Below are 27014 nucleotides of genomic sequence, written 5' to 3'. Positions count from 1 at the left end.
CCTAGTCTTTTCATAATTTTGCTTGGAGTCAAAGTGGCATATATGCGGTTACTTTTGAGAATATTATTTCCTTAGGAATTTCTAGATATTGATTTGAAAGCCATTTTAGTAGTTGTGTCTCTATTTAATACTGCTTTTATCTGCTTATATCCCACTTTGAACACCATTTAAAAGAAAAATTTATTAGTTTATTACATACCTTGTGTTGGTTTTAAAACTAATGCTTGACGGTTAGTTTTATGTCATTAGTGTGTTTCCTAAGTTTTTGATGATAGATGTGTCTATTTCTACTAACAGTTTCTAATGGATAATAGAGTATACTTGGATTAGCAACTATATACTTCTCTTTATATTGTTATGATTGGTGACATTAAGTAACAACCATATCTTAACGTCAATTATATACTATTTTGTTCTACCAAATAAAATTACTAATTTGAGTTGTCTTTCTTTGTCATAGGGGTTAGTTAATCTATTGATTGGCTTTCATTATGTCACTATTGAAACCAAACTAAAGGTCATATATTCTTTCTGGTGTTTTTTTTTTTTTAATTTAAAATTTTGTGGATCAAATATTGTTAAATATTGTATATATTTTCTTTAACAAATATGATCTAGCTTGGTTTGGGTATTTTCTTGGGATAGATTATGATTTAGGCTTTTGGATTAGATAAAGGTGTAAAGGTTAGATTTGGTTATGTTTTAGATATTTATTTGTGTTAGATTTTGTTTGGTTAACTAAACCGTGTGACTTGCTTCAAAATTGTACTTACCATGTGTAATGCAACTGAGAAGAATACATATTAAGTCAACTTTACATACATACTAAACAAATAGTAGGTATGGGAATAAACATTACCTTTATGAACTATAAGTGCAATAGAGATATTTACCATTGCAATAAACATTACCATTACTTTTGTTGCCTTTGGTTCCATCTGGAATTCAATGATTTTTTTGTAGATAAGCTTTGGCTTTGCAGAAAATTTTTTCAACTAATAAAATGGTCCAACCTGATATGATCTTTTGTACTAATTTCTTAAACAAGTGATTGTGTCTAATGTTTCACCAAATTATTTGACCCATGGAAGACTAGACCTATATCAGATCTCTATGTTGGTGTTTCAGCTCTGCATGAAGCTGCAAGGAAGTTCATTTTATAGATATCATATCATATGCCAAGGCTTTGCATTTTCAAGGGATTTTTTTTCCTGTTGGATCTAAATGCAAAAAATGTATTATTGCATAGTTATATTTCTTTTCCACTTCATGTTCATTGTTGCTGCATTCTAGGCAAAGATTTTTGTATGGTTTTGATTCAAGAAGTGGTACAAATTGAAAATATTGTTATCTTCTTTTAGCAGCTTGCATATAACTATATTTTTACTTAATTTTATTCATTTTCAAATAAAATAATTATATTTAATTTTTATTTAGTAATCCTGTGCATAGCACGGGTTAGTGACTAGTTAATATATAAGCATAAGCCGTAACACAACCTTAACCTTAATTAATCACCATCTCTAATATTTTTCAGACGCAGAGAAACAAAGAAAAAACATGTCAGACTATTTGCCCCCAGAGGTGATTGGAGAAATTCTTCTAGGACTACCGGTAAAGTCAGTGCTGAGGTTTAGGTCAGTTTGCAAGACATGGTACTCTCTCATCTCTAACTCTCGCTTTGCCAACGTTTACCTCGCTCGCAGCAATCAACGCCCATCACCCTATTTTCTGTTTGGACGTCGTGAACACGAAAAGGTATGTTTCAGTTTGCATAGCAATCCAGCCATAGACTCATCAGATTTCATTGAGTTCCACCCTCCTTATGAGACTTATGGTGATGAGCATTCGTATGACTGGAGTTGGAACAGCCCACTCTTCCAAATAGTCGGTTCAGTCAATGGACTAATTTGTCTAGTTAATAGTCATGATGAACTTCATGAAAAATATTTTCTTTGGAACCCTTCTATTAATAGAACCGTGCGACTTACATTTGTTAAAAATCCCTTATTTACAAAATGTAATTATTGCCATGGCTTTGGATATCACGCCCCAACTAATGAGTACAAAGTGGCGAGAATTATGCATTTTGATGACTGTTCTAGGGAATGGCGTTCTTTCAAATTAAGTGCTGACTTTAATCTTTATCTTCAAGGAGAGACCTCGGTTTTTACGAATGGGAGATTGCACTGGCTTGCTCAGAACTACCAAATGCGGGAGGATGGTACCTGTCTCAATTTTATTCTTTCTTTTGATTTGGGTTATGAGATTGGTGATGAGAATATTGTTTATCATGAAGTGCCTGTTCCTAAGGTTTTAGAAATAGAAGGGGATCAATATTCATTAGAATGGGCACATATTGCAATTGCAATGCTTAATGTATTACTTGCTCTACACGGACGGTTAGATGAAAAGTATGATGTGTGGGTGATGAATGAGTATGGAGTCGTGGAATCTTGGACTAAGTTATACACTATTGATTTAGGTGAAAGATTGGGAAGAGTGATAGGTTTTAAGAAAAATGGTGAAGTTTTAATAAATACGAATGATAGAGACTTGCTTTTGTATGAACCAAATAGCCAAAGAACCATATGGGATCTTCAAAAAAATTACGTATCAAGCTGTTTTTATTTAGATAATTATGTGGAAAGTCTAGTTCTATTTGATACCGATAGAGTTTAAGAACAAGAAGAATATGAAGTAAAGTTATTTTAAATTTAGGATGAAATATATGCACTTCTTTTGGGACGTAAAGAACGAATTTATAGATGGATGTTATATTGTTGTTGACCTATATATGTTATTTTGATTTGGGTTGAAGTGTATGCACTTTTTTTAGGATGTAAATAACTTATTTCTAGATGGATATTACTACATTATGAACTTAATACTATTTATTAAGTATTTTGATATTATTTAAATTTTTGGACAATATGTTTTTAAGTAATATTTGATGTTATTATTAATTTTCAAATCAGATGCTTAATAGGTATTTTGATGTTATAAGTTTATATTAAATTTTTTGTTCATTAAATTTATAATAATATTAATCAAGAGCTTTTTTGAAACGGGTTAAATTGATTGAATTTATGACAACCTAGCACGTTTAATATTAGGCGGGTTGAAATGGGTCATGTCACATTCATGTCAACCAAACACTATCCATTAATTAAGCATGTTAAATGTGTCGTGCTGTATCAATCCGCTTCATTAACAGGTCATATTAGGGTTGAAAGTTTATGACATGATTATTAAATGGATTAGGTTCGGGTCGAGCCATTTAACCGAATACCCCTACTTCAACATAACACGAACACGACACAATAACCCAAATTGACATCCCTATTCCAATTAATTTAATTAGTAAAAATCAAATAAAAATCAATTGGTATCTCGATGAAATGATAAATCACAATCATTATAAAGTGAATGTCATAAACTAAAATTTTATCGTATCTATTTTTTAAAAAATCTCTTTAAAGGCAACTGTTGGTGGATATGATTTTCTCCTAAATAATTTATATTTTTAGGTAGATTTTTTTTTTTTCCCTTTTTCAATCATCTAAAAAGAAAGGATGAATTATATATAAAATTAAAAAATAAAAATAAAATATTGAGCCACCGATGCCAACGGGATAAATGGATGAATGAAAGTATGAACCCACCTATATATGTTTTGGTCTATGTTCAGATAGAATAAAAGGGCTGGGCCCAAATTACACTTTGGCTGATCTTGTAGTTTTCTACGATCTACACGCATCTACTTCAACTCCAAGTAGGACTAGGACTCCTACTCTCATAGCGTCATAGTAGTATAAACCGTAACACAACCAACCCCAATCCGCACCATCTCTCATATTTTTCAGACGCAGAGAAACAAAGGAAAAAACATGTCAGACTATTTGCCCGCAGAGGTGACTGAAGAAATTCTTCTAGGACTACCGGCAAAGTCAGTGCTGAGGTTTAGGTCAGTTTGCAAGACATGGTACTCTCTCATCTCTAACTCTCGCTTTGCCAAAGCTTACCTCGCTCGCAGCAACCAACGCTCTTCACCCTATTTTCTATTTGGACGTTTTGAGTACGAAAAAGAAATTTTTAGTTTGCATAGCAATCCAACCATAGATGACTCATCAGATTTCATTCAGTTCGACCCTCCCTATGACACTGGGGATATCTGGAGCTCGACCAGCGTCTACAAAATAGTCGGTTCAGTCAATGGGCTAATTTGTCTAGTTGATAGTCATCATAATGCTTATGAAAAATATTTTCTTTGGAACCCTTCTGTTAATAGATCCGTGAGACTTCCATTGGTTACAAATCTCGATCAATCACCATATGTGTATTGTCTTGGCTTTGGATATCACGCCCCAACTAATGAGTACAAAGTGGTGAGAATTATGTATTTGGATGATGATACTCCTTTGGCTGTGATTTATGCTCTTAACACTAGGAAATGGCACCGTTTTACTTTCCCACCAAGTGCTAGCTTTATTGTTCAACAAGCGAGTGTCTCGGTTTCTATGAATGGGGCATTGCACTGGCTTGCTCAGAACTTCATGCAGTATACTTATCACAATTTTATTCTTTCTTTCGATTTGGGTGATGAGATTGTTTATCATGAAGTGCCTGTTCCTAAGGATTTAGAAATAGAAGGGGGTCAATATTCATTAGAGGGGGGACAGATTGCAATGCTTAATGGATTACTTGCTCTACATGGAGGGTTTAATAACTACTATGAGTGTCATGCGAAAAAGCATGATGTGTGGGTGATGAAAGAGTATGGAGTTGTGGAATCTTGGACTAAGTTATACTCTATTGATTTCGGTGTAAGATTGGGAAGGGTGATAGGTTTTAAGAAAAATGGTGAAGTTCTAATAATAACTTCGAATGATAAAGACTTGCTTTTGTATGAACCAAATAGCCAAAGTATTATATGGGATCTTCAAAAAAATGACATATCAAGCTGTTACTATTTAGATAATTACGTAGAAAGTCTAGTTCTATTTGATGCAGTGGATGGAGTTTACAAACAAGAAGAATATGATGTAAAGGTAGAACGTGCCTTGAAAATCCGTAAAATGCATAATTCATAAGAGTTTTTTTTTTGTCATGATTTTTAGAGTTACAACTATATAGGTCAGTCATACAACTATGAATTTTTGGTCACGGTTGTCACCATTGTACCCACAAATGTAAGATATACTTCATAGATTTTGTTTATATTTTTATAGTTACCTATTTTATGTAGTTGAAGGATTCTCTAAACAATCAAAATCACTATATGTCAATTTTCCTTGTGGCTATCCATTCAAACTAGGCCTATTCCACAGGCATATTTTTTTTTTCATCTATTCAAACTTTTGGTACGCCCGTAAGTTAAATTAAACGACAGCTAGAGAAAAAATGCACAACTTTTGAAGGCTATCACTGGCTGTTGTGTCATGTGCGGTTTTACTTTGAAGGCTTTGTGGTTAATACTTTTTTTTTTTTTTTTATGGGATTGCGGTTAATACTTAATGAGCTAGTTCAGGTTTTTTGGGTGGATTTGGTTCTGGTGAATTTGGTCCAGACTAAATAATTAAATGGGTTTTGTATATGATATAGAAACTAAGACTTTGTGATGCTAAGCACCACTAAAACTAGCCCAATATTAATGATCGAGTTTGAAGTGGGTTTACTTTGTAGACCCATATCTAAATCTTGACAACCTATTCAAAATGTATCATCTCCCCTTATCCTGTCCTAGGGTAGACTAGGAATTTTCAGTTGGGGGTTTATATGTATTTTTCTTTTTCTTTTTTGAAACGAAACGATAGTAGATCTTATTTATTGAATATCATGTTGTACAATTGGAAAGAGAAAAGAGAGGCATTCTTCTAACAAAACAATGAGCTTCTTATTTTCTTTTGCAGCATTAGCAAGAGTTAAGGCAACACGATTACATTTCATAGGAACATACAAAGGATATGCTAACAATTTGATCACAAATAAGCTTAATATCCTCCAAATCTAAGCCACTTCTAAAGAACAAACTCTAAATTGTGTCATCAATAAATTGTTTAAATTGTAAATTTTTGTAATTTAAAATTATGCATAAAATATAATAAAATTAACAGCTAATAATTGTATGAATTAAATAAGAAAATAAAATTAAAACCAAACCCACCATCAAAATTATAAATGAAATATTTGAAATTACTATATATTCAAAATTATACCACCTTCCCTTATCCTGTAGGGAAAAAGTAATAAATTTAGTTGGGGGCCGAGCTCTTGAATTAATACACTAATATATACATTAGTACACAAATATGGCAGGTGTGTGTAGTGATACAAAATTATTACAAATATCAATTTTGTAATACTAATTACTAAATTAAGTATGTCAAATTCCATGAATCCATGTATACAAAATTATTGAATTTTAGGTACAAAATTAGTAATTGTAAGAGAAATTTATAATATTATCTTCCTAGATTTTTGTGAGCGTAAAAAATAAACACTGTCCCGATTGCAATGATTAAGTAACTAACTTGCAAAATTTATTTATAAGAAATATAAGGTAGAACTTCCATAATGGGAAATCTAAACAATTGATCAAAGGGATGGAGGGATGATAAGATTATCTATTGATATATAAACCATTTTCACAAGGTACAAAGAGTTGAACAGAAAACTAAAAACTCCTATCTCTTTTCAACTATTACAATTCTCTCTCTCTCACTCTCTTCCTTCAGTTTTTCTCCCAATCTTTCTTAACCTCCTTTCACATTGCATCTCCCCCCCTTTTATAGGCATCTTCCCCTCCTTTATCCCTAGCTGGCCTACTTCCAGCTAGTTCTAGGAGATACTTGTCACATCACCTTTATGTTTTACCAACCTTTTATTAGGGAAAAAAAAAAAAGACTTTTGGGAGTGTCTGCATTGTTCAAGCCAGTCTATCAGCATTTAATGTAAAAGAAATTAGGCAGAGAGTATCTCATTAATGCGGAGGTGACTGTCTCTATAATCCTTATCTCTTTGTGACATTTACCGAGGTGATCTTGATGACGGTGGCATCTAGGATCAAGCAAGGAATTGGCTACTTGTGGACCTTTACGTGTCTGTTGTAGGAAAAGCTTTGTTTACCACCTCAGATAGCTAGGGGCCTCGATGGTGGTGGTTAGATTGGATCTCCATGGGATCTCTTTCGGAGAGCTGCTCTTTACATCACAGGACTCTTCACTCCCACCCTCACCTTTGAACCAAGCCCATCTTCTAAGGCTTGATCTACTGGGCTTTTGGCTTTTGGCCTTTGGCCCGGGTGTAAGTTCTCCCCCCCCCCCCCCCCCCCCCCTCCCAACAATTTTAATAAGCATACTAAAGTTGTGTAGTTTTATAAACAATATAATACAATAAACTTAAAGTAGGTTTTTTTGTGCCTTAAAAAAAAAGTAGTTTTTTTTAGATACATAATGTTATTTATAAGATAACTTATAATATTATCTTCCTAGATTTTAATGAGCATACTAAAGTTGGGTAGTTTTATAAACAATATAGTACAATAAACTTAAAGTAGGTTTTTTTTTTTTTTTTATGCCTTAAAAAAAGTAGTTTTTTTTTGGGGGGGGAAGCTTTTTTTTTTTCCTCCTCTATGTTTGGTGTAGTTCATAATTTCCCTCCTTATCTTTGAGACCAATCAATTTCCCCCTTTATTTTTTGGAAAATGAACAAATACCTCCCATCCGTTACCTTTTTAGTGAAATTACAATGATTACAAATGCAATCTAAGAAAATAACAATGTAATCTTCAACTTTTTTTCTTCCTTGTGGTGTACAACTAATAATTTTTTCAAAATTTTTTGTTAGATTTAACTAAGAAATAAGTAACAAATTGAGGGTATTTGCTCATTTTCCAAACATAAATGGGGAAATTAGTTGATTTCCAAGATATAAGGGGAATTGTGAACTACTCAAACCCTTTTTTTTTTTTGTTTTTAAAGAATAAGTGAACTACTCAAATTAAAGGGTAGAAAAATGCTTTTTCCCAAGTTTTTTTTTCATTATACAATAAAGTAGAAAAAGAAAATAAACTTTGCATCTTCCATCAATCATAATTCATGTCATACAATCAAATTAAATCTCGATTTCTTGAATCATCATTTGCTACATCAACATTTTTATTAGTTTTTTTATAGGCAACATTTTTATATTAGTTAATATTGTATACAATTACACAATATTTTAAAATATAAGAGTCATTTTCAATTAAATTCTAAAAATTTGGTTATCAAATACATAAATTTCAAAAATTCTTTTCAAAATTTGAATATTTTGTAGGATAAAAATTTAGATCCATATCCTATAAAAATTTTGTAGGATAAGTTCTTCAATTAAATTCAAGTTTTTGCATTAATCAATAAAACAAAAATAGTATTATCTTTTATGAGGACAATTAAATTCAATCTACCTAAGTGCTTGAATTATAAAGATATTTTAAAATATAAGTTTTAAATAAATATTATAAATTTGAGGATCAAATACATGAATTTAAAATTTCATTTTAAAATTTGAATATTTTAAAGGATAAAAACTTAGATAAGTAGGTTCCTTACATTAGTCTCTCTTTAATTAAATTTGAATATTTTATTACATTAACCAATAAAACAAAAATAATATTATATTCTATAAGGATAATTAAATTCAATCATTTGAATTTAACTATATTTCAAAACTCACCCTTTATGTTTCACCTAAATTAATTTCGTTCCTTTAACTTTGCTATCATTTATTTGAGTCATTTAACTTTTAAGTTTATTCAATTAAGACTTTTCCATAAACTTGTTATATATTGTGATTAATTTTTCAATTTTTTTAAATTTTTCTTCAAAATTTTTAAATTAAAAAAATTCAGTTAATGATTAAAAAGTATTTTTCAAAATTTTTTTTTAAAAAATTTAACCAAAATTAACGAAAATATCTTAATTAAATAAATATGAAACTTAGATAATAAAAATGAACGAAAACAAAATTATAAGACTAAAATAAATTATGAATAAAAACATAAAGTACGAGTTTTCATTTTAGCCAAAACCTAATATAGAAGCTATCTTACCTAAATTTTACCGTAATAGAAAATCAAAAACAAATTAGGAATTAAATTTCAAAATTGGATATATATAAAAAACAGGAGACTTTTCCGTTATCCACATCCGGCAAAGGCGCGTGACGTGACTGATTAAACAACCAAACTGAAAATACAGAACCAAAAACAAGTAAGGTAAAACAAAACCCACCTGCGTACCAACTACCAAGTACAATTCAGAGTCAAACGTCATTGTTAAATACGAACTCCCACATTCACATTCAAAGTACACACAAAAAACCCGGTTCAAACAAACAAAAAAACCGGGTTTTCTACCAAACTTGAGAGAATCTGAGAGACTGCGTTTCTTTCCAACTCTTAATTCATTCTTTCACTCAAAGTTTTTTCGATATGGAGCAACCCGAGAACCCGGCGGAGCAGCCCATACTATCTGACCGGGTCATCATCAACGGGAGCGAGACGCCGTTAACTCTAACGGTGGATGGGAAGCTGAGGATGTGGGAGAGAGGTCAACGTTGCTTGACGGTGGAGAAAGAGGTGCTCGGTTTCGTAACGGAGGGCTCGAAGATTAGAATCAGAACCGTCGTCAAAGGCGGAGGAGCTGGAATCTGCTGTGTCGCGAGCAAAGGAGCTTTGGTGAGGAAGGACTTCGTGTTTCAACCTTTGTCTAATGACTCTCTTAACCTCTGGTCTCAAAAGCTCCGTCAATACATAGACTCGCTCGGTAAATATTTTAATTTTTTTTTTAATTGTGGTCTGTTTGGATGGTTGGAAAATGTAGGAAAGGAAAATTATTTGTGATTAATTGTGGATGTCGGTTGGCCGTTGTTTATGGTTTAAATTTGAAGTGGTCATGGTCAATAAAATAATGCCACTTATGCAAATGTGCGAGTCAGATTCCTAATCGGTACAAGAATTAAAAATAAACTTAAAAAACGACGTTATGTCATATTTGCATAAATGACAGCGTTTTACCAGAGGACCACTTCAGCAACTTTTTCTCTCAGTTTTGGTATTTAGAAGTGTTTAATTCAGTTTTTGGGCATTGATGGCTCTGTTCAGTTATGACTTACGATTTAATATGCATTTTAAATAAAACTTGAATGGTTAGTAAATTTATTTTTAATGGATTTTTTTTTTTTTTTTTTTTGGGGCACAAGTTAAGGTTAATGCAATTTTTATTTTTAAGTGTATAAAAGAACTGAGAGGGAAAAAAAAAATCATGCATTGTAGCTGATATTAAGCATTGAATGAATTTCCTTAGACCTGTACTCTTTGGGCACATATTAATTTGGTTTTAGGATCTATTTGAGGTTTTAACTTGTTTTTACGTAATTGGAAAGGATTCTGTATGATTAACCAGTTGTGAGGAATGAAGCAAATTTTGAAAATTTCTGCAGTTAGTGTGAACCCCATTTAAAGAATCATCAAATTTCCTTTCTTGGTTTTCAGCAGACGAATTTGAGCTTAATGTCATCATTGTATTGTTGAATTTCAATTGGGTTGACTGGTCATATTGTTCCTAGATGATTCTCAGCGTAATCTGTTTCTCTTTTTAACAGGTCGGCCTAAACGGCTATTTGTTTTTGTGAACCCATTTGGTGGAAAAAAATCTGCATCCAAGATTTTTGTTGATCATGTGAAACCTCTTTTTGACGATGCCGATGTCCATATTACATTGCACGGTTTGGATTCTTTAAAAAAAAAAAAAAAAACCGTGTTCATTGATCATTAATTTTTCCAAATTATAGGATTGTTTCTCATGCTTTTTTGAATTTTCCCCCCCTTTAATTCATCTCTCAGAAACTCAATATCAGCTTCATGCAAAAGAAGTAGCTAGTTCACTTGATCTGTCCAAGTATGATGGCATTGTTTGTGTTAGTGGGGATGGAATCTTGGTTGAGGTAGGCTTGCTTTGCTTAATTGCTACAAAAATGTATTATATGTTTTAGTTGTGACAATGATAAATACATGGAATACCATTAATTGTTTGGGGGAAAGCTACCCTAGCAGGAATGACTTACCATGGTTACCAGATCTCTTTCCAAAGGTATATTTAAGATCTAACTATAGGAAAAAAGCTGCAAGTGGACAGCTAGTTTGTGAATTCATCTGAACACTTAATTATTTAAGGCATTAAGATCTTCCATTTTTGGAATATATAGTTAATTCAATTAGGACTACAATCTTTAATCTCAAAAAATTGATTGTTGAAGTTCTTTATTTTAAAAAAAATGAAGAAGAAGAAGATATGATATAGCTATTAAATGCATTTGATTTCTTTTTTCTTTTTTAAAAATTAAGGACTCTAATTTTACATGGTTCTGGTGCCAATGAAGTTCTGTTCTTGAGGATTTTATTCATGAATTGAAGTGAAGGTTCACTATCCCATCTTGAAATTCTTCTGTACTTGGTCATCAGTTCCATGCTTTACTCCTTGACTGTTGGCGAAATAAATTAATAGAAAACTATAACTAACTGTATTAGTTTTAACTTTCAATTTTAGAATTCTGCTGGGGTTTGACATTTTGAATTTTTTAGGCTATGCCCAAAAGGCCCCAATGCATGTCATAAGGTATTGCTGCTGTTGTTAGATTGTTCCTTTCGTGTCACATGGTCTATATATTACTAATTATTTTGGCCTTCAATGAAAACTATGAAATTTGTGGCTTAAATGCATAGTTTATGAAAACCACTATTATTTACTGAATCGAGTTTACTATCAAACACTTCTGGTAGTGGCATCTTTTTGACCTCTTTTCCTTTCTTGCTCTTACAAGAATTGCATTATTTACTAGGTAATAAATGGACTGCTTGAAAGAGAGGATTGGGAGGCTGCAATAAAAATGCCTATTGGAGTAGTTCCTGCAGGTTTGTTACTATCTTTTTATGTTATTGTTATTTTTAGTTGGCATTACTGGGATTGTGGTAGGTATGCTTGAGTAGATAAGTATCATCTAATGAATGGAATAATATGTTCATGCTAAGGTTTTTTTTCCCCTTCCCCTCTTCCTCCTCTGGGTTAAACATTAATGGCACTGATGTATTAGTCTGCATTTCAATAATGTGCAATCATGATAATCTATTTGTTCAAGACATTGCTCCTTCATTGCCATGGACTTTATATGTAAATGAACATTTTCATGTGTGCTAATTATGAAAATGGGCCATTTGTCTTTCGTTAAATTTTCTTGTCCAAATACGAAGATGAGTATTTCCAAGTTATTTTATAATTTGGACACTAATCATTTCAACAGTACTTTGAAGGGTAATATTATGTGGTGATTAGCTTAATTATGAATATGCAGGAGCGATGTAAAGTTGCATAGTATTACCTTCCACCAATTTATTCTCCCATTCCATTCTCATTGTTGTTGATGACGAAGGAGGAGGGCCTGGTGGTTGTTTCTTTATTATAGTGAATATTTTTAATGCCTCAGATTAATTTTGATATTGACAATAAATGTTTTTCTTGTAGGGACAGGAAATGGCATGGTAAAGTCCCTTCTGGATTCAGCTGGCTATCCTTGTACAGCACCTAATGCTGTTCTTACCATTATCCAAGGTTACAAATGGTGTCTGCCAGTATTTCAATTCACCTTTCCATTTGCCATTATTTTAATGGTATTATTTTGATTAAAGAATTTTCTGCTGTTTGCTTTTATCATTGATAGGCCATAAGCGCTCACTGGATGTAGCTACAATTTTGCAAAGAGAGACAAAATTTTTTAGTATATTGATGCTTGCATGGGGTATGCTTGATTTTACTTGCACGGGTACTCTAACAGAAAATTTTTAAAATCTTAACCATACATTGTCAAATAAATGGTTTAGATTTTTCCATGCCAATAACATTTAAACAAAAATTGGTTGGGAGTATTTTCTCATCTATTTAAGTTATTGATGTTGTGGAAAAATCTAACCACTATTACAATGATCAAAATTAGGATTATAAGAACTCTATGGTGGAGTTAACCCAGGAACAACTCTAGAGGATCTCAATCCATAATATTTCCATTATTTCTCTTAGAAAATCTCATTCTATTTCAGGTCTGGTTGCGGATATTGACATTGAATCTGAAAAGTATAGGTGGATGGGAAGTGCTCGCATAGATTTCTATGTATGTTTTTAAGAATGTCTCATTTATCATTTTCATTGAATCTACTTCAGATTTGTGTGTATGTTTTTGTATATGACTTGTAATCCCATTATTTTTTTAGTTACAACACTTAATCTAGTTCTGTAATCTAGAGTTACAAGTAGACTGAACAGAATAAATATTATGTTGTATTAGTTGCATTATAATTTCTAAGATCCTGATAGTATCTTCAAAGACTCATCATTACATAGAACTAGAACCAGAGCTCCGCTATGATGGTGGTAGTAGTAATGACAGAGCAGTACTTAATAAGGCTTTGGGGGCTTACGTGTCACTATTGTTATTTATGTTTAGCAGATTGGGAAAATTGAGCTTTTGTTTGAATTCCTTGCTGAATGCAGGTTAGAGGTTTGTATTTGTGTTGGCTATTAGAAAAGCTATAGATAAGCTAGAGTTTATTTTAATAGGAAAATAATAAATAAAATTTACTTGTATTATACATGTGCATAAACTTTAGTTTTTCTCATTTAACATTTTACTTGTTTTAATCAATTCCACCTTACTTTTTTTTTTTTTTAACTCGGGAATATACATGCAAGACTGCAAAACATAAGCATTAGTTGTGGAATTTGTATCATCATATCCATCAGCAATAAAGGTGAAAAAATGCTCGCAATAAACAGTGTCTTGCACCTAGTTGAGTAAAATGTGACAGCTTTGACAATGCTGATTTCCATGTGATCTTTTTTGCTCATTTCTTTGAGTTGCACCTAATTTGAATAATGGCTGGGTTGGAGTCATATGTTGCTGTTTTAATAGTAGTCTGCATCAAGGCACTGATGCTAATTATTTCTTTTCTTTAGGGTCTTCAACGAATTTTACATTTGAGGCAATACAATGGATGTGTTTCTTTTGTGCCTGCACCCGGCTTTGAAACTTATGGAGAGCCAACTAGTTACCCCAACAAATCTACTGGCAAGCCTGATAGCTGCAGTCCAAGTGAAGAGGAGTCTATTAAGGTTCGGCATCATGGTTACCAGGGACCTAATATTGACTTGGAGAATTTAGAGTGGAGAACTATCAGTGGGCCATTTGTCTCAGTCTGGCTTCATAACGTACCTTGGGGTAGTGAAGGCACATTGGCAGCCCCAGATGCCAAGGTAAAGTCACATTCAGCATGAATGTTTTAGTTTGTTAGTTTCAACCATTTTAATTCTTGGTATGTTGCAAGATATCAATTCTGCTGAAACCATATGGCTATGTTGGGTTTTCTCTGCCTATATCGCAAAATAAAAATTAAAAAAGCCCTTTGCATACGACTCTGTTCAGCTGTTATTTTTTACAAAAATTGTAAGAGGGAGGTGAAAATTTTTTAATGGTCCCCCTGCCCTCCTCCCTCTGCCAGTGCTCCCCCATGGGGTGTTCAGTGTTTACAAAAGAGTGGTAGTTTTGGAGCCTAACAGCTTGATTAGAAATCATTTTCTCTTCATCTGCTAGAATCTCTGCTAAATTCTCAATAGGGCATATTTGTGTCAAATTCAAATAATTTCTGTCAATTATAAGCATAATTGACATTTCTGTGTTCTCTTTTGCCTGTTGATGTGCAGTTCTCAGATGGTTATCTAGACTTGATCATTATGAGGGATTGCCCTCAGTTAGCTTTAATGTCATTGATGACAGGATTGAACGATGGAAGTCATGTCAAATCACCACATGTCACATACCTCAAGGTAGGTCACCAAATTTAGTAAGACAATCTGTTTTTCATTATCTTCTTTCTTACCCTTTAGCAGCAGTTATGAGATGGAAAAGAAATCTCCATAGTTGCTTAACTTGCAGAGAGAGAATGTTTTTGGGGTTAATTGTGCTCCCCCTAAACTATAAAATCAGATTCAATCCCCTCATTAACCCCTGTATTAATTGATAACTATTTTGTTAAAAATTTCTGCCAATTTCAAAATTTCAATGGAAAATTTGCATACGAAGGGGAGAGATTCATTACGGGGACATTGCTAGATTTTAGAATTTTCCATTAAAATTTTGAAATTGACAGAAATTGTTTACCGTGGGGGTATTTTGCCTATTTTCAATAGGGACATTGCTCAATCTCATAGTATAGTAAGGGAGATTGAATTTGATACCTATATTTTAGAGGGGGACAAATTTCAATGACCCAAGCTTTTGGCAATATATGTATATGTATGTATAAAGTATTTTGGTTTTCTGTTAACTGTTTTTTCTGTATCCTGCAACAAAACAGGTGAAAGCATTCGTCTTGGAACCTGGTCCCCAAACCAAGGAACCAACAAAGGAAGGGATCATAGATTCAGATGGTGAGGTCCTGGCTAGAGGGAAAGGAACTTACAAGTGTGACCAAAAGGCACCCATGGCCTATGATAAACTTCAAATAGCCGTGCATCAAGGTTTAGCTACCTTGTTTTCTCCTTTCTAGAGAGTTGATTCAATTTCATTTGATGGTCCCTCAGATATTGAAATTCCATGGGTTTGTTCATTTTATTCTGCCTGTATAGAGCCAGAAAGGGTAAATAACTCAATAAGGCAAAAGAAAAGTAGAAACGTTCTTTAACAAGTTGTTGCTGTCAATTTATTGCCTTTGGTGAGTAAATTTACCCCCCCAAAAAAAAGGATTACTATCAAGGCAATGTACAGTTCATTTGCTGCTTCGAAATTATTTGCTATAAAGTTGCGTGGAGATAATAATGAATGGTTCCTAATCATTGTAGTCTAACATACCATTATACCATTATGCTGGTAACTGGTAAGAGTCTCAAAATGGACTTGACTCACATAACTGGAATGCTTGCTTGGCCAACTACTCAACCTACAATTGTTGGTGACTTTATTATTTTTACACGCACAAGCCAAGTTAAGGCTTGCTTATGAAAAAAGCTTATGCAATAGCAATTACAAATGCGCACTCCAATGAGATTTTGTTATATGCTCTAACAGGTTTTGGACACCCCAATAATGTGTTAAACTAACAACTTCACTTTGAAAAGGAAAGGTTCAACCATATGGCTACATTGAAATACAATTGATATGTTACTAAGTTTAGTGCACCTAACTTGTGGGGAGTTCAATCATTTAACCAAGCAACCGAAAATGAAAGGAAAATTTTCATTTTTGTGAATATTCTCTAATAAAACACTCTAGTTAAAAGTGTTGTCTTCTTGTCTCTCCTTCTTGTTAAGTGAAAAGATAAAACCTTTTGGGTTTGTTTCTATTAAGGATTTTGAGACACAACTCTCAAGTTGGGTTGGTATGCAATCACTGTCATGATAAGTGTGTTAATAGCCTCTACATAAACTTAAAAAGAATATAATCGTGAAAGAATGAAACAGAGTGTGAACTTGATGCAAGTTAAGGCGCCACTTCTGGGAAGCCTGTCACACCTTACTCATGATTTCGAATAAGGTTTGCTGTCCCTGTAGTGCTTTCTATTCTGTGGTGATACTTACACTCCACGAAATTTTGCATGTGAAAAACTACTATTTTCAATTCCCTCTTTCACGGCTTTAAGTTTCTTAATTAGTCCAAATTCTGTTTTTCTTTTTATAAGCATCGGCATGGTACTTTTGTTTTCATCGCATAGGTCAAATTAACTAGCCATGTGATTTGTAATGGATGGTATGCATCATTAGGTGGTTAAATACATTTACTAGAAATCTAGAATAAAGAGGGTTTTAATTTTTCCTTAACTAGAATAGCGCACTTTTTGGCATATACTTTTACGTGAATGTATTATGTTTTAGTTTCATAAAATAAATACAATTATCAAAAGCAGACGTCATAAATTGAAACTCTCTTAAAAAAAAATTAGTAAAACAAATGTCAAGTCCTTTTCAATTATCTTAAACTAAACATCAAGCAATCAAGTAACCATGATGAGAAACAAGACCAAAATTCTAGATGTTAGAAATTGCAAGATTTTTTTTCTAATTGTCATGATTATTTTTTGCATACTAGTTAAGAAATTAGTTCACATAGACCACGTGGTCCACGTCAATGGCAAGTCTTGAGTCCTCTGCACAGAATGTCAATGATTCAAACTCTAGAAGCAAAGTGTCCATGGTGGGAAAGATTAAGAAAATTTTATTTTACCATTGAATTGGGGAGGAGAGACGTAGAGAAACAATGTACAAAACCAAAAAATAAAAAAGTGGGGGTCCTAGTTGGGGATTCATGAACACGTTATTCACATGCACAAGCACAATACACGAAGGAAAGTGTAGGATGGTACATAGTACATACTCGTGTTTTGACTAATCAGCCTTTTTGTCTTTGTCTTTGTTGTGTGGAAATTGCCAACCATATGAATTGTTTGGGCGTTATGACTACGGTGGTCATTGTGTGGTACGTATATAATAAGGGTTTTGCTGACGTGTGCTTCAAGGAAACACAATAGTATACCATTTTTTAAAAAGAATTTGTTGAAAATTGAAAAAGTTTTGACAGAGAGCGTAAGATAACCGGATTATAATCAGGAGGATGCAAGTCCACTGCTAAAAGGGCACTACTGAATTTGAAGTTCTGCAACGAAATTATTGCTGGCCATAATAGGGAATGATTACATTTAATATACTGAATGTGATGGGTTTGCTTAAAGTGGCAATGTGAATGTGATTTTTTTCTATATATAACAGATAATTACCGATTGTGGGCTGTGGTGACTCTTGGAGCCAGAGGAAATATCTAGTTTAAATACATGCAATAGACCTTTCACAATAATTGGATACATGCAATGGAACTCTCACAACAATTGAAGGGTTTTGGACACATGCAACGAACCTATCACAACAACTGGATCTTATAGACTATTGTGAGATATTAACTGCATATATCCAAAATAAATTATATTTATTCTTTGGGAGTGAACCAAGCCTTTTTCTTTTCCTTTTCTTTTTTAGCTAAATAAGTACTTTATTGCTCAATTTGAAACGGGAGAGAAAAAGAAAGGACCAGGCTTGGCCCCCCATCTCTATCTCCAAGGCCTAAAACGCATGGAGAGGAGGATTGAAGGTGGGAACTGACCTATATCAGTTTACAAGGACTGCCCATTGTGCTAGCAGATGGGCAAAGACATTACCTTATTTGCATACAAAAGAAAATATTACATTTATAAAAGAATTAACAAAATACATAAGGTCTTAAAAAAATAGATCTAATACTCCAACCGGGGGCAACTTCTAGATTCCTCATCGGCTTGATGAAATTCTAGGCACCTCCCTCAAGGATTCTATTTTCAATCTCAAATCCTTCATTAGCTAGGTTTTGAATGGCACTTGAAGCTGCTTTCGTTTTCTCTAGCAAGGAATTTCCAAGCTCGAGTTGATCTAACCATGCTAACAAAAGATTAGTGGATGCATCTCTTCCCAATTACAATTGAAGTTTTCTCTTCACGAATTGTAGCTTCAAAATTTAGCTTGATCCAATTCATTGGAGTGGAGATTTGTTTGAGATGTGATGAAAAGTTCAGCTTATTTGAGTTTTAACTTCTTTTTGGTACTATTCATGAGTCTCATTGTACTTTTTAGTATTATTCATAAGTCTCATTGTACTATTCAGCTAGCTTTTAACTTCTTTTTTTCTACACTTGCAGTTAAAAAATTTCAGTTTTAGTTAAATAAACTGTTCCCAAACAGACCCTACATTGACATCATTGATTGGCCTTCTAGGTTGTCCCTTCCAATAACAAACCAAGACTTAAGATGCACACATGCCCATAGTGAATTTTAACTTAAGGAGTATTTTGGAACTATGGTGCACATAACAAAATGAATTTGAAGCATTTCAATACATTATATTTTTTTCCCTTGTTTATCTAATATTTCTTAGTTTCAATATATTCTAATCAACCTATTTTTCTCCAGATATAGGTTAATTAGAATAAGTTTAGTGACACTCTAATAAATTTCATATAATGTTAAAGTAGTCGATAGTAAATGATAGATGATATTTACTCACTAAATTTTTTTCATAAACTCGCAATATTTTTTTCTACTGCATGCAATTAACTATTTTTTAACAAGTTGTTGAAATTAGTATATTTGTTATATTATTAAAAGGGTCTAGTTAACCATTTATTTTAGAAAATTTTTTATGAAAAATTAAAAAAAAAATGTTAAATCAATTAGTTACTTTTTTTATTTTTTCATAAAAAATTTCTTAAAAACAATTTATTAATATATGCCCGGCACACATTAATAAAGCTATTATTAAAATGATTAATGTGTCTCTTATCTTAAGAAGTACTGGGTTAGAATTTGGATGGCGTGGGTCCCATAATCAACAGCGTAACACTTATCCAAAAAAAAAAAAAAAAACAGCGTAACAATGACGGCGAGAATTACTGTTTCTCATTGGGGAAAATATCACTTCACCTGGAATTTCGACTTCAGTGTGGTATGGGCTCCCATACTTTCCAACATATCACCTATATTCAAATGTGCAGTACACCTTAGAAAATAGTGAAACTTAGGATGTTGACTCTGCATGTACGGCCAATTTTCTTGTCATATCACCTTTATTTATTTACTATATTTTTTTTTGAGTTTTTTGCGTTTTTCTTGACTCTTGTTCTATTGAGTTTTGCAAAATAAAGTTATAATAGAAAATTTCCTTAGTTTTTTAAGTTTTTGGCAAATTATAATCAACAGATTTAATTTTTTCTTAAAAGCTCTTAGGTTTAAAATTAGTCATATAGGGCCCGTTTGGCAATAGTTTTCAAAAATTATTGTTTAAAAAGTTGTGAAAATTATGGTTTGAAAAGTGTTGTTGAATAACGTGTTTTTAGTGTTAATAAAACAAAAAAATGTGTTTAGTATCATAATTTAAACAATATTTTTCAATATTCAAAAAAATGTAAAATATATGTTTGGTATGTGTGTTTTTAATGATAAAAAAAGCTGACAACGTATTAAATAATAATTTTTTAATCCGTTTTTTATCCCTTATTTATTCCTTTTCTTCTGTCTTTATCCCTTTCTCTTCAGTCTTCAGTCTTTCCTCAGAGCAGAAAACGAAAAAGCCAAACCCACGCACGTCCTCATCTCCATTGACGCCAAAGAAGATCCACGGCTGGGCTTTACGTTCGTCAGAGCTCTCCTCTGATCAACACCTTCAGCCCGAGATATACACAGCTCCGTTCACCGATCTTCAGGCGTAGTTCTTCCCTCTGCTTCTTCTTCTTCTTCTTCTTTATTTCTTTTCCGTTTCTTTCTTTCTTTCTTTAAATCTTCATTTGCCGCGAGACCGATTTGCCTCTTCGTGTGACCGATTTTCTGTGAGACCGATCCAGGAAGAAGCATTTTGGCGGTGGAGAGGAAGAATTGAAAACAAAATTTCTGCCGTGACTATCTATGAGTTGTGTATTTGTGGGTTCCAATTTGTGTTGTTGAGATCTTGTAGGTTGTAATTGGTGTTTTTGAGGGTTGTGATTGCTGGTTTGTGGTGTTCTGTGTGTTGTTGAGAAAAAAAAAAAAAAAAAACTAAAGAATAAATTAAATCAAAGAAAAGGAAGATGGGTTTGTGGTCACTTTGTCTGAAGTGTTGCCGACGATGGGTCTGCCATGGGAACTTGCTGGAGGTATGGTGGGTTTGTCAAGGGAGGTGAGTTGATAATTTTTATGGGTTCGGGTTTGTGCTTTGGGATAGTAAAACAGAGCTGAAGGGGAAGGGGAAATGAGAAAAAGATGGAATGAAACCTTAGCGGATAGATAGGAGAGGAGACAAACTTTAGAAAAAAACTGATCAGTGGGTCCGGATACAGTAAAAATTGAATTTAATTTTTATTACCGTTGTGCCATCAGAAACGCCTGTTCATTGTTTAAAATGTGGCCCGAGCATGTTTCAAAAAATATGTTTTAAACAGAAGTTTTTGAACAACCATTTTCAAACAGCCATATTTTAAACACTATCACCAAACATATTGTTTCAAATTTTGAACACTAGTGTTCAGTGTTTAAACACTAAACACTGTGTTTTCAGTTGACAAACCAAACGGCCTCATAATATTTCAATGTTTTTAACGAAATAAATATTTCTTTCATTCCTAATTATTGGTGTAAAAAAAATCAAAGTACGTGGAGCTTTTTGAATGGCTGAACAAGAATTTTATTATACGGACGAAAAAAATCTTCAAAAAGAACAAAGCAAATCAAAGCTATTCAATTTTCGTATCAAGCCAACACATCTCATTAATTTCATGTTTCCTACTGTTTGTATGTATGTTTGATTTTCGTCTCTTCTCAACGACTCAACCACACAGTTTTTTTCTTCTCCTCTCCGTAGGAGTCTTTTTTCTCATCTAGGGTGAGACTTTCTTTCCGCCGCCACCTTTCGTCTAAACCTAAACCGATCTCCGATCTCTACCACCCTCACCCTCCACGATCTTTTTTCCTTACTCTTCCCTTTCAACACGATGGAGTATGACGTTATCGCCAAACTCCAACGAATATCGTTGACGGAGACTGAAGGCAGAACAATCTCGGTGAAACCCAGGCAGCGAACCAAAACCTTAGACGACTATTCCCTTTGCCTCATTGGCCGCTTCCTCACGGACAAGGATCTCAATCACAGAGCCGCAAAAACGCTTCTACGTTCTGTCTGGAAGCTCGGTACAGACCTCCGGATAGTCGATGTGGGAGAGGGCCTATACTTGTTCCGTTTTAAACTTGAGAGCCAACTACAGTGGGTCCTTGACAACGGCCCTTGGAGCTTTGATAACTACCTCTTGGTACTTCGGCGGTGGCAGAAGGGTATGACAGCCCATGCAGTGGAGTTTACGCATGCAACGTTCTGGGTGCAGGTATGGGGTCTGCCTTTCGACCTCATGACTGAGGATGTAGCGAGAGATATTGGTTCAGAACTGGGCTCGGTTACTAAGGTTGACAACAAACCTTTTGATTCCGATCAAGCACGCTTTCTGCGCATCAGAGTGGACCTCCCGTTGGACCAACCACTTCGACGAGGAAGCCCGATTGTGAACCCGGAAGGTGATAGTTTCGTGGTTGCGTTCAAATACGAGAGGTTGGTGGGCCTTTGTTTTGCCTGTGGTTGTCTGGGTCATGAGATGAAACAGTGTACTGTTCATCAACCAGCTGGTTTGCAGGAGCGCCCTTATGGGTACTGGATGAAGGCAGGCGGGAAGCGATGGGGAGACCGGTCGGAAGAGACCCCGGCTAGTACGCCACTGCACCATGAGGAGCCAGGGACAGAGTCGGTGCCGAATGATCAGCCACCGCACCCACCAAACCACCTAGCCGAGTGGTCACCTAGGGCCCCACCATTGACCATGCCTCCTGTACACTCTGACAAAGAACACATCCCGGCCTCTACGGCTGACCTTACTGACCTCACTACCCAAGACGAATTTCCCGAGGATATTAATGTAAACCCAGTGGCACCTCCTTTATGCTCTCAGGTCCAAACTTTGAAACCACCCATGCCATGCAAAACTATTGCACCATCCTTGGACATTGACCACCTACGTAAAACCCATATAGATACTCCATCCCCACAATATCCCTGTACGAACCCTGTTCAACCTTCTTGGAAAAGAATAGTACGAACCCCGACACAGTCTATGGTGGTGGACGAAGGTGGCGCTGTGCATGTTGGTTCGAAACGTGGACATTACCTGGATGGGGACACTGATTTGGCTGATCTGGGATGTGGAAAAAGACCAAGAACTTTGAGTTCTCATGATTCTCTAACTGCGACAACGGCGGAGGCTGCTATTCAGCCCCGCCGAGCACAATGATTGTCCTAAGTTGGAACTGCCGGGGGCTTGGGAACCGCCGTGCAGTTCAAGTACTCGCTGACCTAGTGAGAAAACAAGGACCCAAAATTTTGTTTCTCATGGAAACAAAATTAACTAAAACTGAAATGGAACCCATACAAAGAGAGCTGAACTTTCATTCCATGACCGTTGTACCTAGTAGAGGGAGGAGTGGAGGGCTTGCACTCATGTGGAAGGATGATGTCTTGCTTAACACCCAAACTGTATCCCCTAATCATATTGATGCCTATGTTTCTTATCCTGTGCAGGTGCAGTGGAGGTTGACAGGGATTTATGGCCACCCCGAGGACCATCGGAAAAGTGAAACTTGGTATCTTATGCGTCACCTGAACAGCTACACGTCCCTACCATGGCTATGCATTGGTGACTTTAATGAGATATTGTCCTCGGATGAAAAGAATGGTCAAATACCTAAGCCGTTGGGACTGATGCAAGCCTTTAGGAGCACACTTCTCCATTGCGGGCTAGTTGACTTGGGTTACAGAGGGAGGATCTTCACGTGGCGAAATGGGAGGCAGGAGATGGAGTTTGTGGAGGAGCGGTTGGACAGAGCTTGTGCGAATAATGCGTGGTCGGAACTTTTCCCTAGAGCAAGCGTGGTACATCTTAATGTTGCATACTCAGACCATGACCCCATCCAACTGAATTTTGACAACTCAAGCCCACAGATTGTTCTTCGGAAATGTTTACAACGGTTTGAGGAGAAGTGGGTGGCTCATACGGAATGCGAAGACAGAATTAGAACTTCTTGGGCTCAGGAGGTACTGTCAGGAAGTCCGATGTTTCGCTTATTCGAAAAAATCAAGAGATGCCGCCTGGACCTTCTTAGCTGGAGCCGGGTCACTTTCGGAGATACTAGAACCAAGTTGAATCAAAAGCAGCGGGAGTTAGATGAGCTTACAAGTGGGGACTTCTCATCAAATTTGGGCAGGATTACGGAGGTCAAAAAATCCATCACCGAGCTCTTACATCATGAGGAGGTCTTCTGGAAACAGCGGTCTAGAGCAGTATGGCTTCCTGCTGGGGATAAGAACACAAAGTTCTTTCACCAGCGTGCAAGCCATAGACGACGCCTAAATCATATCAACAGTCTGCAGGATGGGCAGGGAGTTTGGCAAACAGATGAGGGTAGGGTGGCCTCTATAGCTGAAGAGTATTACAGAGAATTTTTTACCTCCAATAATCCAATGCACATGGATGAGGTGTTAGACTCTGTAGACCGGGTTGTCACAGACGGCATGAATGAAACTTTAGTGCAGCCGTACACTGAGGATGAGGTTCGTACAGCATTGTTCCAGATGCACCCTTCAAAAGCCCCGGGACCGGATGGTATGTCTCCTTTTTTCTTTCAAAAGTACTGGCATATTGTAGGGCAGGATGTTACCTCTGCTGTGCTCTCGGCTTTACATTCAGGGAGGTGCCTCCGTAAAATGAACTTTACTCACATTGTGCTTGTCCCAAAAGTAAATGACCCCCGGCATATTACTGAATTCCGTCCGATCAGCTTGAGTAATGTGGTCTCTAGAATTGTATCCAAGGTGTTGGCAAACAGGTTGAAAACTATCCTCCCTAATGTCATCTCGGATTCACAAAGTGCATTTGTACCAGGTAGACTTATTACTGATAATACGACAGTGGCATTTGAGATGTTGCATCGAATGCGAAATAGGAGGCGCGGCCGTACTGGGCACATGGCTGTCAAGCTGGATATCAGTAAGGCATATGATCGAGTGGAATGGGCTTTCCTTAGAAGGATAATGCTCAAGTTGGGGTTATCTGTACAGTGGGTAGATTTGGCCATGGAAACTGTTGGTACAGCCTCCTACTCCATTCTTATAAATGGAGAGCCAAAAGGTTTCATCACCCCAACCCGAGGGATAAGGCAAGGGGACCCCCTATCCCCCTATTTATTCTTATTATGTGCTGAGGGTCTCTCGTCTATGCTTAGGAAAGCCACAGAAAGCAACCAGGTGCATGGATTAATGTCATGTCGTGGGGGTGTAAAGATATCTCATCTTCTCTTTGCTGATGATACTTTGCTCTTCTGTGAGGCTCGCACTAGGGAGTGCCAAAACCTTTTAGCCATATTGGCACAATATGAAGCTGCTTCTGGCCAAGCTATCAATAGGCAAAAAACAACTCTCTTTTTTAGCCGGAACACTGCACCTGAGGTTAAGCAAGAGATTCAAGCCTTACTTGGTGCACAAGTGATGAATGACTGTGAGAAATATTTGGGGCTACCAATGGTAGGGGGACAATCCAAGGTGTCTACTTTCAAGGGGTTGTTGGAGCGAATAACGAATAAGGTGATGGGGTGGAAGGAGAAACATATTTCAAAAGCTGGAAGAGAGGTGTTGATCAAGACCGTGGCACAGGCTATTCCGACTTATTCTATGAGTCTTTTCAAAATCCCCAAAGCCATTTGTGATGGTATAAATTCTGTCTTGGCTAAATATTGGTGGGGTCAATCTCGTAATGAGAGGAAAATTCATTGGATTAACTGGAATAAGCTTTGTTCCCCCAAGAATAAAGGGGGTATTGGATTCCGGGATATTCATGCTTTCAACCTGGCCATGCTTGCCAAACAAGCCTGGAGCCTTATTCAGGGGTCCCACTCGCTGTTTTATAGGGTTTATAAAGCTCGATACTTTCCTTCCTGCTCATTTATGGATGCTGAATTGGGTAGCAACCCCTCCTTTGTTTGGCGCAGCCTCCTTCAAGCAAGAGAGCTCATCACTGCGGGTTCTGCTTGGACGATTGGTGATGGCGAAACTGTTGGCATAGAGAGTCATAAATGGCTCCCACGGCCTCCTAGTTTCAAACCTGGAGCGGACCGATCACTTAAGGTTAGTCATCTGTTTCATGCTGATACCAGACAGTGGAATAGACCGTTGATTCAGTCACTGTTCCATGCTTCCACAAGGGATGATATCCTGCGGATTAACCTAGGGGATGCACGAACACGGGATAAGCTTCAATGGATTGAGACAAAGAGTCGAACTTTCTCGGTCAAATCCGCATACCATGTTGCACTTCGTCTTTCCAATGCAACCATTGGGGAGCATTCTCTTGCTAACCAGGATAAGGGCTTGTGGAACAAGGTTTGGTCCCTTAATACTCCCCTGAAAGTTCGGAACTTCATTTGGCGTGCTTGCTTTGATATCTTGCCTACTAGGGTCAATCTTCGACGGCGGAAAGTACAAGTTGATCCCAAATGTGGCTTATGTGGTCAACAGGATGAAACAACATGTCATGTCCTGTGGGAGTGTCCGTTTGCTCGGTGCACTTGGTCCCACGTCCGAGGCAAAATTCAAAAGTCCAACTCCGTAGCTTCATGTTTTCACCAACTGACTAGGCAGATGATGGGTAGACTTCCAAAGAAAGAGCTGGAAGCGTGGGCTATGATTTCCTGGTCCCTGTGGAATGCTCGCAATAAGGTCCACTTTGAGCAAGTTCGGCCTCACCCTGCTGGGATCCATCGTGGAGCGATTGCTTTCCTTGAGGAGTATCAACGGCACATGGCAGCTCTCCGTCCTGTGTAGTTGTAATTGTTGCTTTGGATATTTTCATGTTTTGTTTGTTCTTTTTTCTTTTTCTGGGCCCAGTAGCTATCATAGCCTCTGCGTAGGCTTTTTGCTTCTGACACTCTTCTTACTTAGTAGTTTTGTACTTTTTTTGATTTTTTTTAATAAAATTTTATCGCCTTTGGTCAAAAAAAAAAAAAAAAACGACTCAACCACACACTACCACACGTTTTTGGTTATATATAAATGCATGTTTTAATTATGTTGTTCGTGTCTCTACTCTCTACGTACCCAATCACATGTGGGCGGAAAACTTTCGGGTGCTTTCAGAATATGAAGAAAGTATACTTTTACTTTTCATATTTATAATGAATTTCATTATAAATGTGAAAGGTGAAAATACCATAAATATAAGGGACGAGAGAATCATTTTTTGTATTCAAAGAGTACCTAGCTAAAAATTACTCTACACTAACCACGCCTTT

At 35.7% G+C, this 27014-nt stretch overlaps 3 protein-coding genes across 5 annotated transcripts; all 3 read left to right on the top strand.

Annotated features, from left to right (window-relative positions):
- The first annotated feature begins 1560 nt into the window (after window positions 1-1560).
- Window positions 1561-2682, top strand: LOC115991288 (F-box/kelch-repeat protein At3g06240-like). Its single transcript, XM_031114998.1, has one exon. The coding sequence runs from the start codon at window positions 1561-1563 to the stop codon at window positions 2680-2682; it is 1122 nt and encodes a 373-aa protein (XP_030970858.1).
- Window positions 2683-3890: 1208 nt separating this feature from the next.
- LOC115991286 (F-box/kelch-repeat protein At3g23880-like) lies at window positions 3891-5093 on the top strand. The gene has a single exon (XM_031114997.1). The coding sequence runs from the start codon at window positions 3891-3893 to the stop codon at window positions 5091-5093; it is 1203 nt and encodes a 400-aa protein (XP_030970857.1).
- Window positions 5094-9265: 4172 nt separating this feature from the next.
- LOC115991626 (sphingosine kinase 1-like) lies at window positions 9266-15888 on the top strand. 3 transcript variants are annotated; one of them, XM_031115446.1, is made up of 10 exons: window positions 9267-9809; window positions 10648-10770; window positions 10889-10989; window positions 11884-11956; window positions 12564-12650; window positions 12760-12861; window positions 13136-13206; window positions 14049-14345; window positions 14793-14915; window positions 15446-15888. In XM_031115446.1, the coding sequence occupies exons 1-10, from the start codon at window positions 9476-9478 to the stop codon at window positions 15635-15637; spliced, it is 1503 nt and encodes a 500-aa protein (XP_030971306.1). In that variant the 5' UTR covers window positions 9267-9475; the 3' UTR covers window positions 15638-15888. The 3 variants fall into 3 exon arrangements, with proteins under 3 accessions (XP_030971308.1, XP_030971306.1, XP_030971307.1); XM_031115447.1 differs by having other exon boundaries at window positions 9268-9809; window positions 12760-12837; XM_031115448.1 differs by lacking the exon at window positions 10648-10770 and having other exon boundaries at window positions 9266-9809.
- The last annotated feature ends 11126 nt before the right edge of the window (window positions 15889-27014 follow it).

Source organism: Quercus lobata, chromosome 5, assembly GCF_001633185.2.
Source record: "Quercus lobata isolate SW786 chromosome 5, ValleyOak3.0 Primary Assembly, whole genome shotgun sequence".
Taxonomy (NCBI): Eukaryota; Viridiplantae; Streptophyta; class Magnoliopsida; order Fagales; family Fagaceae; genus Quercus; species Quercus lobata.
This window is presented reverse-complemented; position numbering and strand designations above follow the sequence as displayed.